General features: G+C 37.2%; 1 protein-coding gene across 1 annotated transcript in view; it reads right to left on the bottom strand.

Moving 5' to 3' along the window:
* Positions 1-232: 232 nt before the first annotated feature.
* The window catches only part of ADAMTS20 (ADAM metallopeptidase with thrombospondin type 1 motif 20), an 86,452-nt gene continuing 61,778 nt past the window's right edge, over positions 233-24,906 (bottom strand). The window contains exons 29-39 of the mRNA XM_063155191.1: positions 11,128-11,295; positions 9,783-9,956; positions 8,289-8,459; positions 7,411-7,611; positions 7,148-7,277; positions 6,899-6,993; positions 6,706-6,800; positions 6,168-6,301; positions 5,331-5,422; positions 2,496-2,600; positions 233-1,853 (exon numbers count right to left, since the gene is read on the bottom strand). Of these exons, the coding sequence (XP_063011261.1) occupies positions 1,764-1,853; positions 2,496-2,600; positions 5,331-5,422; positions 6,168-6,301; positions 6,706-6,800; positions 6,899-6,993; positions 7,148-7,277; positions 7,411-7,611; positions 8,289-8,459; positions 9,783-9,956; positions 11,128-11,295 (1,455 nt within the window). The 3' untranslated portion in view covers positions 233-1,763. The remainder of the gene's footprint in view (positions 1,854-2,495; positions 2,601-5,330; positions 5,423-6,167; positions 6,302-6,705; positions 6,801-6,898; positions 6,994-7,147; positions 7,278-7,410; positions 7,612-8,288; positions 8,460-9,782; positions 9,957-11,127; positions 11,296-24,906) is intronic.

The raw sequence follows: 24,906 nt of genomic DNA, 5'->3' as shown, positions 1-24,906 counted from the left end.
TGTAGAGGAGCATTAAGAATGCAATTATTCTGTAAATTATCTTATTTCAGCCTAAAGAAGCTGAAATGTTTTTGCAACATTTTGTACTTAGAGTACAATACCAAAAAGAACCCAAACAAAAGTATCATGGTACCATTCACACAAGGATATTTATTATATAAATATTTTATAAATTACAATATTTTAATTGCAAATGTAAACACTTCTAGGAAAATAATGTTTTATAGTCTTATTAATGTTTACAACTATTATAAGGCACATAGTGCAAAAATACATTTCTGATGCAGAGATCACAAATAATTACCTACATGTGTTATCTTAAAAGAAGCTGGATACACTTCTGTGGTACAGTATTGTTTTTAATTAATAAATATTGCTAATTCATGGCTAACTTTTGTGGATAAAAATGTAATATAGCTGCCACTTGATCTACCAATTATACTGGCTTGCAAAATAAATATTTGGTTTACAAAATATGTGTGGTCAGAGAAAACATGTATAGTTATTTGGTACATTATAATTATCTGGTACAATAATATACATTATTATGCTGGTAGAAATTTTATTCTGAATACCTGAGAGTTGGCTCTAAAACACATTATCTGTATATGCATATATTTCTACAGTTCTGGATTGTAAGAAAATACAAACCAACAAATCAAAGAGCTAGATCATCTTTTAAACCTTGTAACTCTTCTTTAAACAGCAGATGTTAGAACTGTATTTACAGACATTGAGAAACCGAACTGAGTCAAAGATGGACACCAAAACCACAGTGGGTGGTGCTTCCATTCAGATTTTTCACTAAGGTTATTGAAAATGATGCTGAATCAGGCTTTGAAGGATGCACACTACTGCACTTTACTAATGTGCCACTGGCCAGGGTAAAGGAGTAAGGTGGATATGGAAAGTGTTTAAGCAAATACATATTTGTGCAATTATACACAAGATCCCATGGTAAACAGAATGCACTGCTTTCACAGTATACATGGATGAGAGGCAGCGATTTAAATCAGGTTTTGAAGCAATTTGTTTCCATATTTTCTTTTCCTGTAACCACAGCAAACCTAAGACCTGATGTTTAACATGTGCTATAGAGACTACAAAGGTTAAACCACACTTCTCAGTATTTCTGCTAGGATTTGAGCACCACAAAGAATATAATGAAAGGGATGTGGAAAAATGCTTTCACTGACAGAGAAACACACAGATCTATAAAACTATCTCAAGCATTTTGGCTATGTACTTTTCAGCTGTAAGTTATTGACAGATAAACCCTACAAGTTTGCATAAAATTGGAAGTATTGAAATTACCCGTCTCTTTATATAGCAGTAAAGTTTTCGATTCTATATTTTAGCACAATCTGTCATAAAAGATCAGTAGAGGATAAATTTTACTGAATACTGCATAAAGAACTATACTGGTAAGTAACAGGTAAAGAATTACAATTATGGTAAAATTTAGTGTTACCCACGGAAGTAATCCCAGTGGAATTTACTTGTTAGTACATACTGTACTTTGAATAAATGCTTCTCCTGTAAAACCTGAAGGTCTCTGATTGTGATTTATGCACTTGCTAGCCCATAAACAGATAATACAACCTTGAGTTAATCCTGAAGAAAACAGGAATTCTTATTAGTGAACGTTACAGTAATGATCACTACAGACATGAAAAAATTACAATATACACATACAGAGCACCTACAATTTGAGCCTAAATGGTAAATGTCCCTGCTTTGATGCTCCTAGTACATCAGAGTTGTCACTGTACTTGAAGTTGGAGACCAATAATTGTGTTAGGAACACATTTTCCACAAAATCCTCCACATCTTCCATATATTTTAGTACCATCCTAGGAATTAGACAAAGAGAAGAGTCAATCAAGAAAAGTGATTGAAATCACAGTTGCACAAAAGGCTTCTCGAGGTTTGCACACAACAGACCTTTTGACAAATCATACCTAGAAACACTAAATCAAGAGACAGCAGCATTAGCAAAACAGGAACAGAGATCCTTTATCACTACCCCTCTACACCTTGCTCCCAGGCTCTCCAGCATTCCCAGGCTTACCACCCAATGTTGTCTTAAACCAGGCACACTTACTGTTCTTGTTTAACTGGTGTTTTGGTTTCCCATACTAATAAAGATCAGAGTAAAAAAAAAAGGATAATCTGTAGTAGGATGATCTTGAACAAAATATGGAGGCTTAGGTATTGTGTTTGGGTATTTTTTTAGAAGCACCTTAAAGCCTCTAATAAACCAAATTAATACAATAACCTCTTAAAATCAGTTAAGTGAAGGGTAGGCAGGGAGTGCTGATCTGATTTAGATGCTGGACAGTGTGATTAAACATTGCTGAAGAAAACTTAAATGGGTCAGAGACTTTGAATGCTATTTCTGATTCACAAAAATCACTGCAGCTTTCACTAAAGCCAACATTTGTACCTCTTGTTCAAGCTGTAAGAGCAGGTGAAGGAAAACAGCATTGACTCACGTGGGATTTGTGTATGTCAGCAGTGGCATAGTTGCCCTGAGCAATCCATCTCACTGTACTGGATAATCTCAGACCTGTACCAGCCAAGTTAATGCTGAACTGGCCCTAGGGAAAAAAAAAAAAAAAAAAAAAAAGTAAAAAAAATTACAGACCTGATAAACAGGGTTCAAAACACTAAAAAACTTTATATTGGCATATTTGCACATATTGCTTGGGATATGTCTAAACATGAAGTACTCAAAGGTGTGTACAAAATATGGGCTGGATATGCTGCCTTAGCCCCTTTCTATGGACATTCACAACACAAAACCAAGTTGTTCTGCAATAAGCACCAGCTGTGCATCAGCTGATCTGTAGCATCTGAGTATGAAGACAAAACTAACATCTGACAACTGAAATTATTTTTGCCCTTCTACAGATGAAATTTTAATTTACAAAAAGTACAGACTTTCAAAAGCAAGAATGAAGTTGGTTTTCTTGAATGACTATTGTTTTTTAAGTTCCTGAATTTTTTGGAAATAACTTGATCAAAACACACTGCTGCCTGTAAAGACAAATCGCTTGGACATCAAATTTTCAAATGTTTGCACACTGTAAGATGATGTAAGCATCATCATCTTATCATGTTCCATTGCTTTTTCAGTATAATAAATAACACAACTGAACAAGTACATAAGTGAATGTTAAAATAAATATTTTTAAGTGGAATGTTTTGCAATATAAACCATTCACAACAGATATAGAAGCTATTGATTCTAAAACATTTGCCTACACAAATATAGACTCTGAAAACTAGCTTCAGTCAGTTCCTATGAGAATAGGAAATATATTAAAAGTAACAAATTGCACTACCTTGGTAAACAAACTGGGATACAGAAAATTATTAAATTGCATTCACAGAGAAGTGCAATTTGTTACAAAGATGTACTGCCCCCACAAAGAGCCTAATGATTAGTTCAGGCAGCACTACAATCAGAAAACTGCACACCTCTGCATTATTCACTGAAAGCCTGGATTTCTGTATTCAGACCTAGTAATTTTTTATTGCAAATGGTAGCTTCTGTGTTTTATTGCTTAATAATGTCATACATATATAAATATATATAGCTTTTATTATAATGATTCATTGAAATTCTGTTGCAAAAATTCAGTTATATTGCTCAGCGTGGCAGATTTATTTTGAGAGCACTTCTATGTAAAGATGCTGTGCTTATAGCACTCGTGTAACTCGGGATGAGCTAATAAAAACTCATATGGATAGGGTAGGATGTTTTTCAACTATCCTCAAAGTGGAAGACTTCCATTTAATGAAGGAGGAAATTCATACAAATGGTATAGACTTATTTCCATAATTAACAGTCCCAGAGTAACTTCTTTCACAGTGACATCATTTTGCAAAAATAAATGAGAAACGCTATTACAATTACAGCTCAATAGCTGTCTGATGTATCATGCAGCATGTGCAAGGCTAGGAACAGATTTAAGGACTAAAAGCACAGGAATGGAAACCTTTTGACTGCATCAAAAGTGTCAGCTTCAGTCAGAACTTTTAGATGGAAATAAATGTGTCAGTGCCAAGCCATGTAAGCAGAATGACCTCCCAAGAGAGGCTACACACAGCAGCAAACAGATCTGTATCATGCTGCACCCAAAGGACTTGCAGGTTGAAGGCATCCAATACTGTAATGAACTTTAACTGTTTTCTTGCCAGGGGTTTAAGTCTGCCAAACCTAGGCACTTCATTTTTACATAAATTGTGCATAAATTGTCTCTAGCTGCCCTGGGCTGTGCCCACCCACAGCTGGTCCCAAGTTTAGGCAACCAGGAGATATGGGCAACAGGGATTCACTTCCAAGCAAGCGTGAGCCAGTTGGTCTTAATTCCTTTATAATGAAAAGAAATTCACTTCCAGAGGACAGCTGTCTTCATCCTAAATTGTCTAATAGTGTAAGGTAAACTGAAGTGTTTTCTAAGGAGTCCTGTTTCTGCTAGGGGGCTACAAAGGTTGACTAGCTCAGAGTTGGGCTATGTCTGCATCATCAAGAAGGACAATGCAGTATAAGCAGACCTGTAAAGCAAAAATTGGCCCAGAGAGCCCAAGTCTGTAGATAGTGCACCAATCATGAATTTATTTTGGACTAAATAAACTCACACCTAGTCCCATGGACTGCATACTCAATAGCATTAGAGTATATTAAGATCCCTCCTCTGAAGCTCATTGCTGCCTTTAGCTTAATCCAAAAGGGATCCAGTTCATGTCTTTCCAAACTACTCTGTGATGTGAAACAGCAAACAGAAAACTGGGACAACATAGAGATTAATCTAAAAAGCACCACCCAATAAAACTAGAACACTAATGTAGACACAACAATGCATGCGGAAATTTTAAAGTAAACTGCTAAAAAAATTTGATTTCCTCTGGTAGTCTTCAAAGACATGAAGCGTCAGGGGAGAAACAAAGAAAAGATTAGGAAAATTATGCAGGATTATAGAAAAGTCACTAGAGGAGAACAAAGACTGAGAAAGCAACAGGGGAAACAAAGGATACATTAAATCCAGAGAGAGGCAGAGCAGTACATGAAACACACAGAAAGCTGGAGACACATACATGGAGCCTACAGGGAAAGGGTGTAATAAACAATTTGAGGGAAAAACTGTGAGAGGGGGGATGGTGGAACAGGAGAGAAGAGAGTAAAAGAAAAATACTTATTAATATTGTACACTGACCTTACAGAACAGGAGATTGGTTTAGAACCTTACAGATCTAAACAAGTCATACATATTTTTTCCCTCCTCTTATGTAAACATTTCAAGGGAGCAAGAAATCATAAATACCTGTGGACATCTGGCTGCACTGTAGCAATCTCCAGCTGTAGCAAATGGTACTGCTCTCCCCAGTATAGTCTGAGCAAAAAGAAAATCTGTAGCTAGAAAACAGAAAGTTACTCAACACTAACTGCTGCATTTGAAGTTCAGGGGGAAACAGGGAAAAGTGTGAACATGGATGTTTTATTGTTTGCATTGGGTAGGGTTTTTTTCTTTGTTGTTCCCTTGGAAAGGAAGGTTGTGTGTTTTGATTTGAGAAACAATGATTTGAATTTTGGTTATTGCACTCGTAGTCCAACCTACAAGGCCAGATTTCTCTCTGAGATATGAGTGGGTTAGGAGGAAGATGGATGTGCACCTGGACACTGCACCAAGGGAGCTGGGCCAACTTGCCAGCTTCAGGCAGGGGCTTCAAGCACTGCAAGATTCCTTGTCCATTTATTTAGTGTCTGCTAAGGTCTGAGAAGGGACTAAGCAGAGCACAGAATCAAAGACTTCCACAGGAAAACAAAATGCTGAATCAAAGACTTCCACAGGAAAACAAAATGCTGTGGATTAAAATAAAATGAAATAACGGGAACAAAACCTTAGAAAATGAAGGTAGTTCACATACAAAAAATGAATCTGTGAGACTGACCCGCTTGACCACTTGGGACAAATTTACAAGGTAAGTAGTGGTGTTCTTTCTTTTTTTATTTTTGACATTGAATTCTTAAATTAAATAAGAATTTTGTTTGCCCCAAGATGGTACAGCTGGATCTGTAAGTGGATCAAAACATAATTTGGCAATTGTGACCACATACAATTTCAATAAAATGCTCAAATTGGCTGAAACAAAATGCTTACTTTTAATTTGCATAGATGCCACATCAAATCTTATTTTGCTAAAAATCGTAAAGCCAGCTGCAAGGTAATCATTTCGACAGGCACAGTCTTGCCTTCTGCTTCCATTGAAGGGACATTCATATGGATTCTGCAACCTAAAGAACAGCAAATATTTAGTTTTCATTTTGAGATTTTTTTCTTAATATCATAGTGAAAAATAAGTGTATTGCACTATGCCACATAAAAATATTAAACAACCTTTACTGAACAGCAAGCTCTGCTTTTAATCTTGGCTCAACTGAAACACTAATGTGGACCAAAGTCATTTCTACTAAAGTCAAGACAGAAAATAATTATAATAATTTACTACAACTAACATAATTTCAGGCTTGAACTATCCAAATTTCTGTAGTGTGCTCACATGCCTGGATATTTAAAACAGAAAATCAACAACAAAAAAATTCCTACTCTAATTTCTCACAAAAAGTAAGTATTATTTTATTATCTTACTTTGGAAGGAATAAATGCACTTCATAACATTACAAAACCACTTCTGTACCTGTATCCATATACTTCAGAAAAGTTTTCTGCTTCACCTTTTACCAATGTCAAATATTCTTTGGGATTCTCTAAGTTCATGCCTGAGCAATAAATCTGGGAGAGAAAATGCAACCCTTTAGCAAAATTTTTATTAGAAAAAAGTTATTTCATAAAAATATGTACTCATAAAAACTCATAAATATTAACAGTACCTTTATCATCCTTCCCTTAATGTTAAGTAGGTATTCACCATCCCTTCTCATCCCTTTTTTAATCTGCATATCTTTGCAGGTGGTAAGAATTTCACCTTCAAAATGAATTATTAAATCATATTAATATTTCAGGAACAGAGCTTACTTTTAGGACTTAATTTTCCATAATTGCATTCCAAATATATTTATAGCTTTAATATAAGTAACCTGGGAAAACATTAACTGCATAAAATCACAGCTATCACTTACATTCTTTCTCATGGCAGATCTTTCTGGCAGCTGGTTTTAAATGGGGCAGGCACAAGTCACTAGATAAGCCATTTTCAGTCATACACTCAACTGTCCTCTGCTTTATCCCCGCTCCACAAGACGCTGAGCACTAGACATAGATAACCATTAAGACTCAGTTTAGAAAGAAGCAAATAATTAGCATCATTACGTCAGCAAGTTATTCCTGGTATTTATTCATGCTAGAGGCAGCTATAAGAATGAGCTTGCACGTCTGTACTCACTTTGGTCCACTTCCCCACTGTCCAGGTAGCTGCTTGTGAGCATCCTTTGAGGTTGCATCTGTAAATGTAGGGGGATGGCTGTACCGGGCACTCTGGGTACGCTACAGCCCGAAGGCCGCGCACGCGCCGCCTTTGCACAGAGTGGATTCCAACACAGTAGGGGATCCTCTGCTGGTGACCAAACCCACAGCTCTCTGAGCACTGAAACAAAATTCCCAGGCACAGGCATCATTGCTGTGAAAGGTTCTGGGACGTTTCTGCAGAGTTGCATTACAGGTATGTCAGCTCTGAGCCTTGCTCTGGCAAAGCCTCTCATTGGAGGCGTGCCGCCTTGGGCTGGAGCAGCAGTGCACAGAAGTGAAGGTCTGCAATTGTTACGTGTGCAAGGAGCCACAAAGCCCCACGGTGCCCTTTTCTCAGAGGCTCCAGAGCCATTCCCTCTCAGCTGTGACAAATGCACAGACAGTCATTCCCTCTCAGCTGTGACCCGTGCACAGACATGCACACACAGGCAGTGCAGATGTGCAAGGGAAACAAAGCACTGATCAAGCACTTCACAGAAATCAAGGAAAAGCTTTTTGGTTACTTCATTGAGGTCAGCTTGCAAGAGAGTTTCCTGGGACCCAGCAAAGGAATCCTGTGGTAGGGGCAGCTCTCCTCTAGTTAGTGATCATAGGTCCTGGGTGGTTAAGGGAGGACTCATAACAGCCTCCACAATAAGTCATCGTTGACTTGGAAGGTCAATGTGGAGAAAGTTTAGACATGTTCAAATACAAATAAACTTCTCCACACATGTAACCTACATTTTACAGCAATATAACATTCTTAAATGTAAAGATATATAAGAGATGTGTGAGCAGTACAATGTATTAGTGTACCTGTGACAGTTCTCCTGTGAGCACAACATATTTAGAGGGAGATACTCCACAGGTTTTGGATGATGGAGGCTTTGTGGCAGGATCACAGAAACTGTCATCGACTTGGAGCTGGTTTTCATTCACACATTTTACTTTCCTGTAGATCTCCTTTCTTCTAGATAATGCTGAACACTAAAAGTGAGAAAATTAATCACAGTTCAACTAGACATGTACAGAATGAAGTTACCTACTGATTGGCACACACCACTAAAACCCAGACAGCAATACATTTTGACATCTGCTATCAATGTCAGACTAAATTATTCACTGAATCAAAGTATTTTACTTTGTTTTCAAAGTACTTCTAATCAGCTGGGAAAAAAACCAAAAAACTGCATAGAGTTACAATGACACAGTAACTGTTGGGTAAGATGGAGGAGAAAGTGAAAAGGTCAAGCCAAGATAACAGGCTGAGGGTAAAAACCCTTCCTTATGAAAAGGAAAGAGACAGAAAAGGATTTCAATGAAATATGAAAGAAGTAAGTTGGTCCTGAAAACAAAACAAGTTGATCTTGAAAACAGAACAAGAGGGAGAGGGAGATGAACAGGGAGAGGGAGAGCCTTGAAAATTCAGCATGCCAGATTATTAATATGACACAAATGCACAAAATGTTTTTTTTTAATGTTGGAGAAAGGCTCTTCTGCACACCATTTCAGGTATTATACATAATTTTGGGTTTTTTTCTGTTCCGCAGCTTTATGTGTTTGCATGTTTGCAAAAATAACAAAAGTTATTAAATTTTTGCATGTAGAAAATAGTAATTACACCTTTAGAAATGACAGCTCTTTCCTGAAAGTATATGTAAATTTTTTTAAATATGAAAAAGCATATTTGGTAAGAGAATGCTGAGTTTTCTTTCCTTATCTTGCTTCCTCTTTGGTAGGAGTATAATGAGATTTATTTTGCTTCTTATCTTTTCTCTAACAAGAAAAGATGCTTCATGTTTTTAAGATGTTTTAAATCTTCCATACAGAACTTCTTATAAACACTGTTGTCCAAAGATTTTACCTCCATGGTATTTACTTCCACATGATATTTCTTCTGCATTTCTGATCTTTAAAAGCTGCTTTTTAAAAAGATATTTCATAATAAAGATCTATTATACATCTTATGCACTTTGTTGAAAAGTATGCAGAGATAGTCCTATCAATAAATACCTGCTCAGAACTCCACCAGAGCTTTTGTCTACAACAATAGACAAGCAAATCCTGTAGAGACTATAAAAAGGGAGTATAAATAAAGCCTTTTAACATTTTTTTGTCACTTTTGAAGTTTTGCAAGCCTGACCTTCAAAATTTCCAGCACGGTCATTTGTTATTCTGCTACATAACAGCTACTAGAAATACATCCAAACGTGGGGTGGGAAAAAAGAAATTTAAAAATAAGAGAAACCAAACTTATTATGCCGTATTACAGAACTCAATGAAGTCACAGAGGTTAGAAGCCTTGCTTACATTTCCCCATCGCTGTGCCAGCCAGCGGTGCTGCGGGCAGGGGCGCCGCTGGCAGTGCCTCGTGCTGGCGGGGCGCCGGCCGCGGCTGCACAGGGCGTCGCTCACCCGCCCCAGGCCGGACACCTGGCAGGAGATGTCCCTTTGCTGAACCCCCGCTCCACAGGATGCAGAGCACTGAAAGAGACCAAAATTAGCTGTGTCACTGTGAAACGACACTGTCCCCAGAGGGAGTACTGCTGTCATTAGAAGTTCCTAGGATATTATTTCAAATAAGCTTCACAGCCTTTGTGATATGAGTACAATACCTGAATAAATTTATGGTGAAAATGCAAAACTATAATTAAACAGAAAATAATTGCTTCTGAGGTACCTAACTGAGCTCTCTGCCTACCTTAATTCATGGTAGGGACGATCACTATAGACATGCAAAGCAGAAGTTTACATTTTTGCAAGATCAATGATTGAAGATCTAAGTTTACATCTTGTTTTTATTAGAGACTGACAGTCTTGTCTGTTTTAAAATACAAATACTACAATAAAAGAGAAAAAATCTGAGTGTTTCAGGTTAGAAAATCTTGCAAAAAGTGTAATATTCTGAGGACACTATTTTTTGCATGTAGAACTAACAATTTTGAACTCTGAAGAGCTTAAATGCCAAATGTCTCTTTACCGTCTTCTTGGCCAAAGGAATTTCACCATCCCATTAATGCCTGCTGAGACAAATCTAATTCCCTTTTACCCCAGGCAGAAGCACAATTATGTCGCAAAGCCCACCTAAACGCCCAAGCTCAATCAAAGTTCATATTGTTCTATCAAGCCTGGCCAAAATGTGGAGAGTGATACTGTGTCCAGTGTGGGGAATCTTGTGTTGAAAGAGTGAGTGAAATACAAAATATTGCAATGTGCTCAATTACACACAATTTTACAACAAGGTGACAGATGTTTTATAAGACCAAACCAGGGAAAAGGCCAGTATTTGTGCCCACAAGCCCTTTTTCTTAACCTTTTCCCATAAACTTGGCTCCATTTGTTATTACTGAATTCATTCCACAAAGTAAGAAGTAAATTTTAAAAATTTACTATTAATTTATAAGGTAAGATGAAGAAAGTCTTAAGTAGCTATTCAGTACAAAATTCAGATTAGCAAATAATTTCAGTTTTCACAGACATTTATTTTTCATCACTCTTAAAAGAAAAAAAAAGAAACTACAATTAAGTGCTTGCTAATTCATCAATTTCATTGCTATGTGCATACTGACAATTTTTCCCAGTGAAGCAGTGTGTCATGAAAATGATATTGTCTTGTATTTTCATGGAGAATATAATTATGGAAGCTTTTACATACCTCTTTCCATCTGCTGGCCTTCCAAGAAGGACATCTTCCAGCTCTACATATTTTGTGTGTTCGTGGTTTTTTCAAATGTTTGCAGTTGTCCTCTTCTATTTTTGTTTGGAAGCTGTTAATGCAATGCACATCACGAAACTTCAGACCTTTTCCACAGGAAACAGAACACTGAAAAGAGAAGTGTTATTTCACTACTTTGCTAAAAATCTCAGAGCAATAAGAAAACCAGAAGAAGCTGTGGCCTCACCCAAAATGGACTCAGCCATTATAGGAGTTTCTGTATTATGACACAACATCTGCTGTACGTGTCTGAAACTTCTCTGTGAGCTCTCTCATACTGACCATTACAGATCAGGCGCCAAATATCTCTCACATCTTCATTAATGTCATCATTGAGAAATACCTGTGCTCAGCCATCCATATCCATGCAGGAGACAGCTTGATACTATGATCTCACAAGAACATGCTCTAACAGCTGTTTCCAGATGTGTACTGCTATTTTCACGTAGGCACCATGCTTATCACAAGCACCAAAGATAGGAAAATGCAATATCATGGCTATGTGTGTTTCTAGCCCTTCCTTCCTTCCTTCCTTCCTTCCTTCCTTCCTTCCTTCCTTCCTTCCTTCCTTCCTTCCTTCCTTCCTTCCTTCCTTCCTTCCTTCCTTCCTTCCTTCCTTCCTTCCTTCCTTCCTTCCTTCCTTCCTTCCTTCCTTCCTTCCTTCCTTCCTTCCTTCCTTCCTTCCTTCCTTCCTTCCTTCCTTCCTTCCTTCCTTCCTTCCGACACTTCCTTCCGACACTTCCTTCCGACACTTCCTTCCGACACTTCCTTCCGACACTTCCTTCCGACACTTCCTTCCGACACTTCCTTCCTTCCTTCTCAAACTATCGGGGCTGCAGGTTTGTTCTGTGAAACCCTCCCTGGCAGGGCGCCCTAGCCGAGACTAGAGCGTGCCGCATGGATCAGGCTCTGCTGCAGAAATGACCATTCCTCCGCTAAACTGCTGGACTACTGCCAGATTTCAGTGAGGTTGGATTTTAATTCATCACATCAGGGACATCCTATGCACCTACAGAGTAGGGCTACAGGGCTTAGAGAGCTTTCAGTCAAGCAAGGAAGTCAATCAGCTGAACTTCTTCCACATTAGGTGGCTACTCAGCTGATTTCTCTTGAACCATGAACAACGCAAGTGTAACTACTTTAGTGTTTCCTTCTTAAATATTGTCATTAATCCTATTTTACATCATCCTATATAAAAGTTTAGATCAATGGAGATGATTTTTTTTCTGTCTGGAAAGAGAACATGCCTAATTTGATCTAGGATTTTATCCATGATTTATTTTATGCTTGAAAAAGCACTTCCTATGGGAAGATAATTGATTCGGGTAGAAAAATAATAGTCAAATAAAAATTGAAATTTTTAGTGGATATGAAAAAAATTTAAATATAGACTTTCTTCAAAAGAAATGAAGATATTTCTCTTCCCTTTATGTCATATCATCATCATCTACATCATTATCATTACAGGCTAACTTAAAAAAGCATTTTTGAATACATAAGTCTTCTATTTTTAGGAAAATAAGTTTAGGTAAATATCTGCCTGAGAACAACAGCTGGATGAAAGTTTTAAAAATAGAGAACAAGCAGCTGTAATAAATTATTCTGCTAGGTAAGAAATGTTTTTGTTTAACAGTTTATTAAGCAGAATCTCAGCTTGCTCAGTTGTCCTCAATATCACAAGGATTTCTATGTCTTTAAACATTTCTATGTGTAATCTTAAAGGTTTAATTGAAACTGCCACTGTGCTTAAAATTAAAACTTTGCAGAATGAAGCAATACATTTGTCACACAATAAAATGGGTGGCATTTTTCTCTTATGCAACTATATTTACAAAAAAGATAAGGGCACTGATTTGGCCACAGTTTGCCTTTTACACATCTGCTCTAAAATCTTCATGAAAAGAATGCTTGTTTCTAAATTAAATTATTTTGCTCTCAGCAAAACCCTTCAATATATCTTTTTTAAATAATGTTCTTGCAGTTTTACAATTTATGTTTTACTAATTTGGAAAATACTTTAAGATAGTAAAATAACAACAAATAGCTGAAATTTTAATATATGACTAATGTATGTCAGAAAACTTAAAATGTTTAAATCATATAATTATAAAACCCTTTCAGAAGACTTAGCTCTGAATTCAGAGGATTTATTTATCAAAACAGGCATGATAACTTGCACAAAAAATAGAATTCTGTTAGTACCTGATAATTGACTCCACCTTCCCTCAAAGATTTTTTCAAGAATTTCAGACACAAACTATTGACATGAAAGACTCCTAAACTCTAAATATTCTTCCCTTTAATTCTTTAGCAGGAAGTGAAGTGCAGCTCACAATTATTTAACCTCCTTCGATGATGAGTCAGAAAAATCCTACATGTCTCTCCTTCCTCAGTGGCCTCCTCTGCAGAATAAATCAGGCCCCAGAGAGCCCCTCTTGTGGGACAGCATTCCAGGCTGAGAGCTGCAACCAAAGAAACTCTCCTAAGAAGTCTCCACTTCAGGAGGGGAGGCTACCACTACACAGAATAATCTCACAGCAGGCCACAGTCTCACTCTAATTTGTTGCCCTCAAAATTAAGTGCTAGGACAACACTTTTCAGCAGATTGATATCTTTGTTTATATACCTTGTGCGGATATATTATACTCAACAGAAGTTCTATTTCTTGTACAGGGCTCATGGCTGCTAACAGCAAGAGCTGTGCATTATCTTATCCTGCATCCCAGCCTTAGAAAGATCTTCCCCTATCTCTACTCACTAGATACAGCATTACACATTTACCTCTACACAGGTGAGAACTTGATCTGAATTTCTGTGGTTGGCCTGGTTTTTTTCTCTTTGTTGGTTCAAATTCAACTGAGTTATATCTCTGTTATATTTAAATTTCCTTATCTGGATCTTTATAATGTCCTTATTTGATCTTTATAATTTGTGCTATTACTTCTAAAGAAAAAACTAAAGAAAGATTTTTGTGTTAATTTATTATTAGAAGGTATAATTACCAGTTCCAGAGAAATGCCTGCTTCTCTTTTATAAGGATGTTCTACTTACCTTTGTAATTAGAATACATGAATTAAAAGGGGGAGTTCAGAAAGGAAAATACCAGCTTAGATGTTAAAAATAACAGAGGCTTTATGTACAGTTATTACAAATACTTCACTTAAATACTGTTTAGCTTTGATGACTAAAAGCAGCTGAAACCTAGGTATCTTAATGTAAAAATACAGAAATTCAGATGAAAGATACCTAAAATCTGAAGCAGAAACTACTTTCAATTATTTTAAGAATGTTCATCTTTTTAAAAACTAAAAAATATAGGAAATATAAGTTATCGTTTCAGTAATGTAACTTGTATAAGTAAACTGATCTAGTTTTTCTTTGCTGTAAAAGACAATAAGTTACAAAATACTGCTAACTCATATCATGTAAATATCTACATTTAAATAACTTTTTCCAGGGAGATTTTCATTCCATATCAATTTAATGTTATGTTTAAAACTTTAAAAGACATGTTCAACATGTTGGGACTATATAAAAAAGCATTAAATGCATTAAATACTTAAAAGTGTACAGAGACAATATTTCTGCAAATAGATTTGCTATCTCCTTTTTTCCCATTTTCATCAAGATCTGATTCTCTGTTCACATGTATCCAAACCTTCTGTTGAATATATCTTGCACTGATAAAAAGGACTGTCACTCTGCAAGAAGTGATTCACTTGCATCCTCTTATGGGTTTCAACTTAAGAGCTTTTCAGCTGAGGATTTTTTGTGGGGTTTTTTGTTTGTGTGTTTTTGTTGTTGTTTTGTGTTTTGGCTGGGTGTTTTTTACTTACTTCATGAAAGAGCACTGATGTTTAATTCATTATATTAATGTGGTTTTGCTCTGATGGAATTAAACTTCTGATACTTGTAAAAGCTAGAAAACCCCACGGATATTAAGCATCTGTAAACTTCTGCTTAAATATAATTGCCAAAACTTAAATAAAGCACTAAACTAAGATGTGCCTCTCAGCAGCTTTGCTACAGCTAAGTGCTTGGGGTGCTGCATCTCCTGGAATTTCATGGAGCTGCTCCTGCCTGCTTCAGAGTGGTTCCACAGTGCCAGATTCCTACAGCTGCTGCAGTGACCATCTCCCACTTATCACAGTGTGAGGAACAGAAATCTAAATATCTCTAAAGACCAGATCCTTTACAATTTCACTGGGACATCAATGAAATTTAGGCAACTGATTTAAGGACTGTTATTCTTAAAGCCTTGCAAACATATCAGTTACAGAAGCACCTAGATTGCCCTAAGCCACAGCCAAGGACCTTAAAAAAGTTATCTTAAAAAGTGGTAAGAGTCTAATTCTACATGCATGCACAATCTTTTTAACAGATTGGCCAGCTCAGTGCTTTACAAATCCATAAGGACAATTAACATCCTGAAAACAGATTTCCTTCTATTTCTAATAACAAGCTAAAGAAAGAAATTGATCTAAGTGTACACTGAGTGCACAGCAGATGAGTGAAGCACATGGCCAAACACAGTGATAGATGACATTTAGTGCAACTGAAGAAAAAGAAATGCTCCTACTTTGTTTTTTTTTAACACATGAAAAATCTAATACACTTGCCATGGATGTAGAGGATCCAGGATCATCAGTGGAAAGTCTCATAAGGTATATTATTCCATATGTACAGTATTCTCCTGAAATTTGGTATATTCTGGCTTTATTCCTTAGATAATATATAAATGAGTTCTCTAAAGGATCACTTCCTCCTGAAGTGCTTTGGCATCATATGCAGGCAGGCTAGAGAAGACTCCTCCAGTCCAATACACTACTACAATACACTACATTACCTACTTGGTCAGGGAGACTCCTGACCAAGTAGATAAGTTTTGCCAGTCCTCCATTACAGAGAGCAAATAGCAAAGACAGAACACCAAATCACGCAAATGCTGAATACAAACTTTTCATCAATATCAAGTGGGGAATGTCTGCATTTCTGCGTGGACAGAGCATAGATCTGCTCAGTTCCTAGAACGAAAATATAGATTCCATAGAAGATCTGAGCAGGACTGGAAGTGCCTAAAGGCATCTAAATGCAGCTTACAGGGAGATGTCTTGCACTGAGCTCTAACCCCACCAGTCAGTTTTTTCTTTAGAGAGCTGCATACTGAACACTGAGCTAAGACACCTGCCTGCCTGCCTGGCCTCCCTTCAGCTCTGTAATGTCAGTAAGAACTGTCAAATTCTCAATGGTGCAGGAGCAAGGCCTTGTTCTGTGCTCAGGAAGCCACTCCTGTCCTCTCAGTGCATGGAGCCCACAGCGCATCTCCTACAAGGCTGAACCTTCCTCTCCATGAGCCTGTGTTCCTTGCCGAAGCTCTTCACGTGTTATTGCACACTCTCTGTGGAATAAATTCCTCTCACTGCTTGGTGCCCACCCTGATGTGATGGGGGTCTTCCCAAGGCTTCACTCTCCTGACCAGGGAAAGTACAACTGCACTAATTCTGGCTGCTTGACCACCCTCCACTCTAACTTGAACATGGTCCTTGACTACTTGAGCGTGGTCCTCATGGCTCAGTTTGTCTATAATGTGGTTTCACTGGTATAACATTCCACACAACGGGAGGTTTATGGTGAGAGAGCACAATTTTCCATGTATTTTCTGCAGATTAACCACATAGGAAGAAAAAAATCCGTAAGAACATAAATCTCAGAAGAAATATGAACATTTCCTCCAAAAAATGCAAATTGAAAAAACCCCATCCTGTTACCATTTTACACAGAAATTCTAGCACTTGTCTCAACATTGGATAAAGTAATATTTCCCACATGCCATGTTCTTTTAAAAACATAAATCTGCACTAAAAGCTGGATTTCATTACAATTGTTCAAAGTCATTCCATAACACTGCTAACTAGGATTCATCTGTTTGTGTTTTCTTCATAGCAATAAAGTTCTGTAGGGATCAGCCTGACAAAACTCATGCTTTCTGTGGCACAGATGGACTCTCAGACAGGCATGCCATCATCAATTCCTCCCAAATTAGGGCTCTTTCTGCAGCAGACATGCAACTTCACTAAAAGCTTTTTGATTCTTTTGCTATTATTATTTCATTGAAAAGTTGAAGACCTTGTATTATTTGGTGGATTCTGTACCAAATTTCCATAACTTTTTCTTTAGAGGAGAAAAGTGCTTTGTGTAGTTTACCTGGTAGCCTAGTGAGCTTCTGGATACTGAAAAACAGACCAGTAAATAGAAAGCATGTAATAACTTCTTTTTGTATTTGTTTTAGATATACAGAGATTTAAAATATAAATGCATGACTGGAAGATGACAGAGGTAATTTTCTTCATAGTAGCTAGTGCAAGATTTTTGATTTGTGTTGAAAACACATGGATAATTTAGTTATTGCTGAAGAGTGTCACACAGCATCAAGGATAGCAAGGAGGCTGGAGGTGCAAAAGTTTTGAGGGGACGCAGTCCAGACCAAGTAATGTCATGATCAGCAATAAAAGCTGTGGGGAAGAGAGAGGAAGCCATGTGAGAGATGGCATTTTTCTTCCCAAAAAATGATCACTCATGATGTAGCCCTGCTTTTCTGGGGATGGTTGAACACCTGCCTGTCCATTGGAAGTGATGAATGAATCCCTTGGTCTGCTTTCCCTGCTGGTGCAGCTTTGGCATAACCCATAAAAATAACTTTTCTTAACCCATGAGTTTTTCTACTTTTAACCTCCCAATTCTTGCTCCCATCCCACCAAGGGGGAGGGAGGGAGTGGTTGTGTGTGTTCAATACCTACAGGGGCTAAGACACAACAGCAGCACTGAAAAAGGATAAAACATATTATAAATGTTAAAAGATATTTTCTTCTTTTTTCTGCCTTTTTTTCGGTCAGGAACTTTTGTGACTGGACAGGAAGTTCAGTTTAAAATGGGATTAAACATGGTAGTTGCTTGAGTTGTCTGGCAAACTGCATTTTAATGACCTCTAATTGGCCCAAAAGCCTGTACTCTTTTAATATTCTAGAAGTAGAGAGGGATCACAACTGCACAATTAATAAAACAGTATTTTGAGCATTTCCTAGTCAAGAATTGCTTTCAACTTTTCATTTGCTGTATTAGAACTAGATCTTCTTTGTCTGCCTCCTCTGCTTGCTTCACCTTCCCAGGGGTTTTTGCAATGCTTGAGCGCAATATGCATTTTTCAGATAAAAGCACTCAAAGAGTTGTTTATTGCTTTAAGTATGTTGACAACTGTTAAGAAGCAACACAGATTCTGTAATTAAATCCTGCTGAATTCTTTGATTTGGAGTCAGTAATTCTTTGCTAAAACAAGTACAAACATTTATGCCATTAGCTCATGCACCCAAAAAGGACCAAGGATCAAACATTCCATCACTCTTGAGAAAGAGTGGATTGAACTCCAAGAAATGTGTGTATTATTTACTGTTACATCTAAGTTACACCTATGTCAACTACAGAACTTACACTGAAGAATTTTTAAGTTCTCTCTTTGAGTATGGCTTGATTTCAAAAATTCAGTGTTATATCACATTTCTCTGATGTTCAGAAGATATGTTGATTAAGTCCTCCTTCCACCTGCAGTCTGTAAGTCTGCTTTGTCACTTTTCTGACTGTGCTTTTGCAGCCATAGAAATTGAAGGGGGGAAGACCAGGCTAAGAAGGACCTACAGATATCATCCAATCCGCAATGCTGCTCAGTTTGAATCAGCTATACGCGGACCATTCCTGACAGCAGTTTGTCAGTCTTGTCTTCAATGTCAGGGATGCTACATCCTCACTGGCATGAAGTTCATCTTTTGTTCTTTCCCAGGCTTTAGGCAGAGGAAGGTCAAAAATGTGGATATTCTTCTGTTCATGCTCTACAGCGAGACTTCACAGTACAAGCTGCCAGCTCTATGCCACCAAAAAGGCATACTTTTTACCTGTTGCAAGTACCATCACCTAAAAACTACAGATTTAGATTATCTGTCCTAGACTGAACCCTCAATGTAATGGTTAAAGCTGCCTGGTAGTCCTTTCTGAATCCTTGTTAAACCTGGATTATGGTTCCACAATCACCATACCTCACCTTAATTATTAAGAAAAATTTTTACAGACTCTGAAAATCATTTTTAACCCCAGATCCTTATACATCCAATATAAGCAATATATTGCTGTGAGCTGCAGGGTATTTTTACAAGGAAACATTGGGAAGCTTAAGAGACCTTATTTTAACATATGAAGAAACCCTTCCTCTGTGACCTGAGTTATTTATAACTAGATTCTTCAGATTACAATCATGTCTTTCTAGCTAATGTTGTCCTAAACTTCATCCAGAAAGTATCACTGGACATTATTTTTGCATCAGAATTGCAGTACTTACGATATCACCTCTTCTGTATTCAGATAGCTTTCAAGTAAGAGTACTGCTCTGCGCTTAACATAAACTTATAAGTTATATTTATAAACTTATTTATAGTGTTACTTCAAAAGCATATATTTGAAGACCACCTTTCAGGACACCTCCCCAGCGATTTCACCTCAATTACTTGTAATTAATAAAAAAAATCACAAGTGTGGTGTAGTATACATGACTTTTGTAATGGCTTTCCTACTGTTGAAGGTCAGTTCTCATTATTTTTTATATGGGAAATTTAAAAGTTTACTTTTCAGAAGCCATTCTCTTCAGCACAGGAGCTCAGGAAGGACAAGCCCTGTGCCAAGGAACTGCCACTACCTACTGCCCTGAGTGGAATGGACCAGAGGACAATCCGCTCCAAGTATCATCATCTAATATTGGAATTTTTTAATTCAGAAACAAAAGAAGGCAGTGATCCTTTTCTCTAGTCAGCCCAAGAGGGACTTCTACATTTTTTCCCCCTTTCAGTTTACCTACATATTCTGGCTGTGTAACAAGAGGAGAAGCAGGCACACACCAAGTTTCTACCATCCACATTGTTTTCTGAGGCTTCCAGGTTACTGGGGATGTTAACACCAGAGTGCACTGCAGTACAACCTCAGAGCTATTTGCAAGTGGCAGCTGAGCATAGACTGCCATGGTTCTCTGAGGTCATCTAACCTGGCCACTGTCCCCAGCCATACCTTTTCTGTCAGGACTGAGCACTGTATGCTCCTTAAAAAGCTGCTTCTACTGGACTACTTTTCAGATAATTTTCTTTCAACGTTCATCTTAGGGGTAACAAAAACTCCTGAACAACCATTTTCCAAGCATGCTGAAGTATATCTATTTAACAGATGGACATAAATGAGAAGTTACATACATCTACATAAAAACACAGAAAAAGCAGGAATGATGGGGGAATAAGAGGATTAAAGGCAGATTTTAGGATTGATGTGGATAACAGCAAGGAAAAACTGCTGAGAGGATATATCTGGCATCTACTAGGAATGTGCAATTACTCCTAAACATAAAGACATCTTGACTAAAACAAAGTCAGAACCATCAGCACATACACTGAAAGTAAAGGATTTCACGTCTGAAGAAGCCACACTCTGCTGATGATGCTGAGAAACTTTAGAAGATATTTTTTTAAGTTGACACCACATGGCCTGAATTCTTTTGTCCAGTGCAGCTGGCTGTATCCTTACTGCCAGAAAATGGCAATCTGCCTGGATGTCAGATGAACAACCATACTCTTTGCAGCTGTTGGAAAAAATCAAAACCAGAATCCTTGAGATTCCACTTAATGATTATTTACAGAATATCTTTTATTCATTCCAGATATATTTCTGAGTAAGTCTTAATTTGGCCTACCTTTCTGACATCTCAAATACTATGCATTTCTCCAAGTTCGGAACAAATAAAACAGATGACCAGGTCCTTCTTTGAAAGCCCTATCATGTTTTTCCCCCTCAGGATGAACACCACTATTCTGCCCATCACTACCTAAAGCCTGAAATCCTTCTTGATGCCAACTACAGAGCATCTGAAAACCAGACCATGCTCGTGGGCAGACCAACTCCCCACGAGTTACTATGCTCAGCTCCCCACCTACTGAGATACTCAGGCAGGCTCCACTGTGCCTTGTATTCCTACACTGTCTACATGTATTCATAAATGAGACTGAGCTTGTCCAGTCAGCAACTTTCTCTTTGTTTTACCTACATGACTCACATGACACCATTAGACTTTCAAACAAGGTTTTAGCTATTACAATAACACAAGAACAATGGATTATGGAGATGTGAATGTGGGTGGAAATTTAAAAATAATAATCCTATTTTCATGAGTTCTCATTCAACAGTGGTGACACATCACATTTGCTATCTCATCTACCTCTTCCTATATATCTTCCATTTTGTCTGCCAATTACAGTAAAAATTGAATTATCTAGTTTTTCTTCCTGTCTTACATGCTCTTGATTTGAGTCTTTGTCTAGTTACCACCTGAGAATCAGGAAACCAAGAGGTATTTCTGCCTCCTTTCAGCAGCCACTTGGCAGGCTCAGTTACCTCATGTGCAGTCCTAAATTTGTCACTGAAGGTTCTGCTTGTATCTGCGCTAGAAACTTTACCATCAGCCCTCATTCAAGCAATACTGAAACTGTCATTCACGACAGTATATATTAAAACAATGAAAAGTATGATCAGCTTATTAATTGCTGGGAATGAGAGAAAAAATAAACTACTGTGTTCAGCCAGCATTCCTGCAGCAGCTTATCTGGTATGTGTACCTATTATCATCTTTCAGCTGAATGACATACAACAGACTGAGACAAATCATAATTAAAAATACAGAAACATTAGTAAATTAAAAAACAAAACCAACACCCCTAACAAATAATTCTGCCTTACCTTTCCTTCTGAAATCAGTGGCAGTCAGGAACAGAGCTAGACTCTCACTAGGTCTTTTTGAAAATATAATCTACAAGTGTAAATTTGTGTCAAATTTACAAAATTGCAGTCCTGCCCTTTGCCTTTGATACCTTCTGCAAGAGCTTCAAATAGGCACTTTCTCCATTACAGCATCACAGACATCAAATTGCTGACTTGGCCAGACTTCAGCAAGACTCATCCTTCTGCACCCCACAGCCATGAAGCACTAGTAACACTTCTAAGCAATTACATGAAAGCACTGGAGGCAGGGAGTAAAATGCAAGCATCAAGGCTGGCAGAAATGGAGACAGGAGACCTTAAGGAAATCCACCATGAGAAAAAGAAATGCAGGGGTTTCTCTCTGTTTCAAATAAATGGATAAATTTCCGGACACATTTTTCAAATAGAGAATAATAGATGTATCTGTGTCCATCCAGCAGCTGTGTTCAAAAACCTCCATGAAAACCAAACAGCAACCCAAAATTAGTCCATTTATTGCTTCCAAAAAGGGGACACAGTTTAACAGACTCTATCACAGGTAGTTTAGCCTCCAGCCTCCTGTGAAGCTGGGGAAAACAAATAAATGCACAGGATTGACATAATCTGCACTCTCACTGAAAAGTAACTTGGACCCCTTGAGAGGGACCTTTTGTTCACAGGTCTTCACAATAAAAGTTGGAGCACATTTTTAATATGATGGAGGATGATATTATGGAAGCTACATTTCCACAAAGGGGTTGCACAGTTAAAAAGCCTTTTGTAATATTTTAACTATTTAAAATTTCATTGTATTATCTTAAGGGATAGGGCCTTTTCAATTAACCAGTTACAAAATTAAGTAGACATAAGACAGTTTTACCACAGGAGGTGAATTAGTTTTAGCTGAGTTTGGAAAAATCTAAAAATGAGCAAAAGAAATGCTGGTTCCCAGCCAGTGCAAGCTTTGATTTATCATTTTTCATCATGTTAGCAACAGCAAAAGAGAAGCTCAGAAATTAAAGGAATGGCAAATACATAAGCTCTATGTGCCTTTCCATTCTATAAAAAACATCACGTTGTATAAATTTTTTCATTCGATTAAAATCTAAGATTTTGTATTCAAACTTTAAAAAACTCGAAATAAAAAGCAATATGTGCTGGCACAATACAGTATTGTCAGAAATTTTTTAAACTTTTCAAAAGCATAGAAAATACAACTTTTTTCTATGGCACTTAACTCAATATAACCGAATGAATTAACACTCCCCCCAATTTATATTAAATATTATTTTAGCATGAAAATATGAGTCAATTTTGGATGAGAAATGCAACATTTTACCTACCTTCACATGTTGAAATCCAGTTGCCTTTCAACCTAAACCACTTTTCTGTATATTTTCAATTTACTAACAGTATTTCCAACATTACATTTCCTGTACATAAATATGAGCAGGCATGGAAGCTTCTGAAGGACTGATTCAGCAGGAAATCTAAGTGTTTAATCCTGCTGTCACTGAAGGGAAAGGGCCACAAATGCTAGAACACATACTGATCAACAGAGCAGCCTGTCATAGGGGAGTCACCAGTCTGCCACAATTACTGGTTTTCAAAGAAAGGACTAAGAAATCATGCAGTACAGAACATTGTTCATTTCCTAACCCATTCCAGGTAATAAAAATATTTATGTATGGACCCTCACAAATGTTTGAAAATGCTAGTACTTTAACATTTATCTAATATCTTAAATCTGAGTTCCAAAACCACTTTGAACCAACATTTATGAGTTCTGGCTGGGGTTTTCGAAGCTGCCACACACACAGGCAGCTCAGAATGATTTTCACAAGGATTTGACCAACTAGAACCCTTCAGCTTTTCTGAAAGTTCTAATAAATACACCAGTAGCTTCACATTCCTTTCATTCTCATTAAATGGCTTATGTATTTAGGCATGGTATTATGCATTACCTGCTTCTTTTCCCCTTTCATTATATTCTGGTTGTTGGGGTTTTGTGTGGGGGTTTTTTGTTGTTTTTTTTTGTTTGTTTGTTTGTTTTTCTGGTGTGTATGTGATTTCATTATTATCATTATTTACTGGTTTTATTTTGACTATGTCCCACTCTTGCCCTCTTTCTAAGTGGAAGGTCTGAAAGTTCTGCAAACCTCTTCCTGATAAAAGTATTTTAAGATTTTAAAAACCATGTTACATCTTTGATATTAAGAGTTGAGCTTTATATTGGGATCCTCATTCTTCTCTGTGTTTTGTCACATACTAAGTGGGAGAGGACTGGGCCACTAAATTACAGCCCCAGCAAAAGATTCAGGGGCTAGGATCTTTCAGCTTTACCATCAAAAACTATCTATCTATTTCAGTCCAGTAGGTCAATGGCATAAACATTGCTTGTATCAGTAACAATATTTTTTGTGTTCAAATACAAGATCTTTCCCCATGACAACATCACTGAAGTATAGTATGAAGTTAGTATCAACACACAGGTTAAAGAAAACCCTCACTTTCAGCAAAAATGGTTAGTATCTGGCCCACCCTTTATTTTTTAAGGGCTTTAAACATTAACATTCCTTAATAAAGAGCACAATAAATATAAATACAAAGCCACACAACATGCATGAAAAAGAAGGGTTAAAATGCAACTGTATTTCACAGACACAAGTCACAGTCATTAAATTAAATTATTACACATTCATTATAACTTATTTATTATTTCAAGCTATACAGGCAACATAGCACCAAACAGGAGATTTTCCTCTCAATGAACATTACACAAATATTTTGTTTTTTGAATTTTGGAAACATGTATTTTCTTTCATTTTTATCAGAATGACCTGAAATAAAATTCACTACCCCAAGACTGTTTTATGACATTATTTGGGCAGCGACATGTGCTAT

The sequence above is a fragment of the Melospiza melodia genome, chromosome 4, assembly GCF_035770615.1.
Source record: "Melospiza melodia melodia isolate bMelMel2 chromosome 4, bMelMel2.pri, whole genome shotgun sequence".
Lineage (NCBI taxonomy): Eukaryota > Metazoa > Chordata > Aves > Passeriformes > Passerellidae > Melospiza > Melospiza melodia.
The sequence above is the reverse complement of the archived record's forward strand: the minus strand, read 5'-3'. Positions and strand labels throughout refer to the sequence as shown.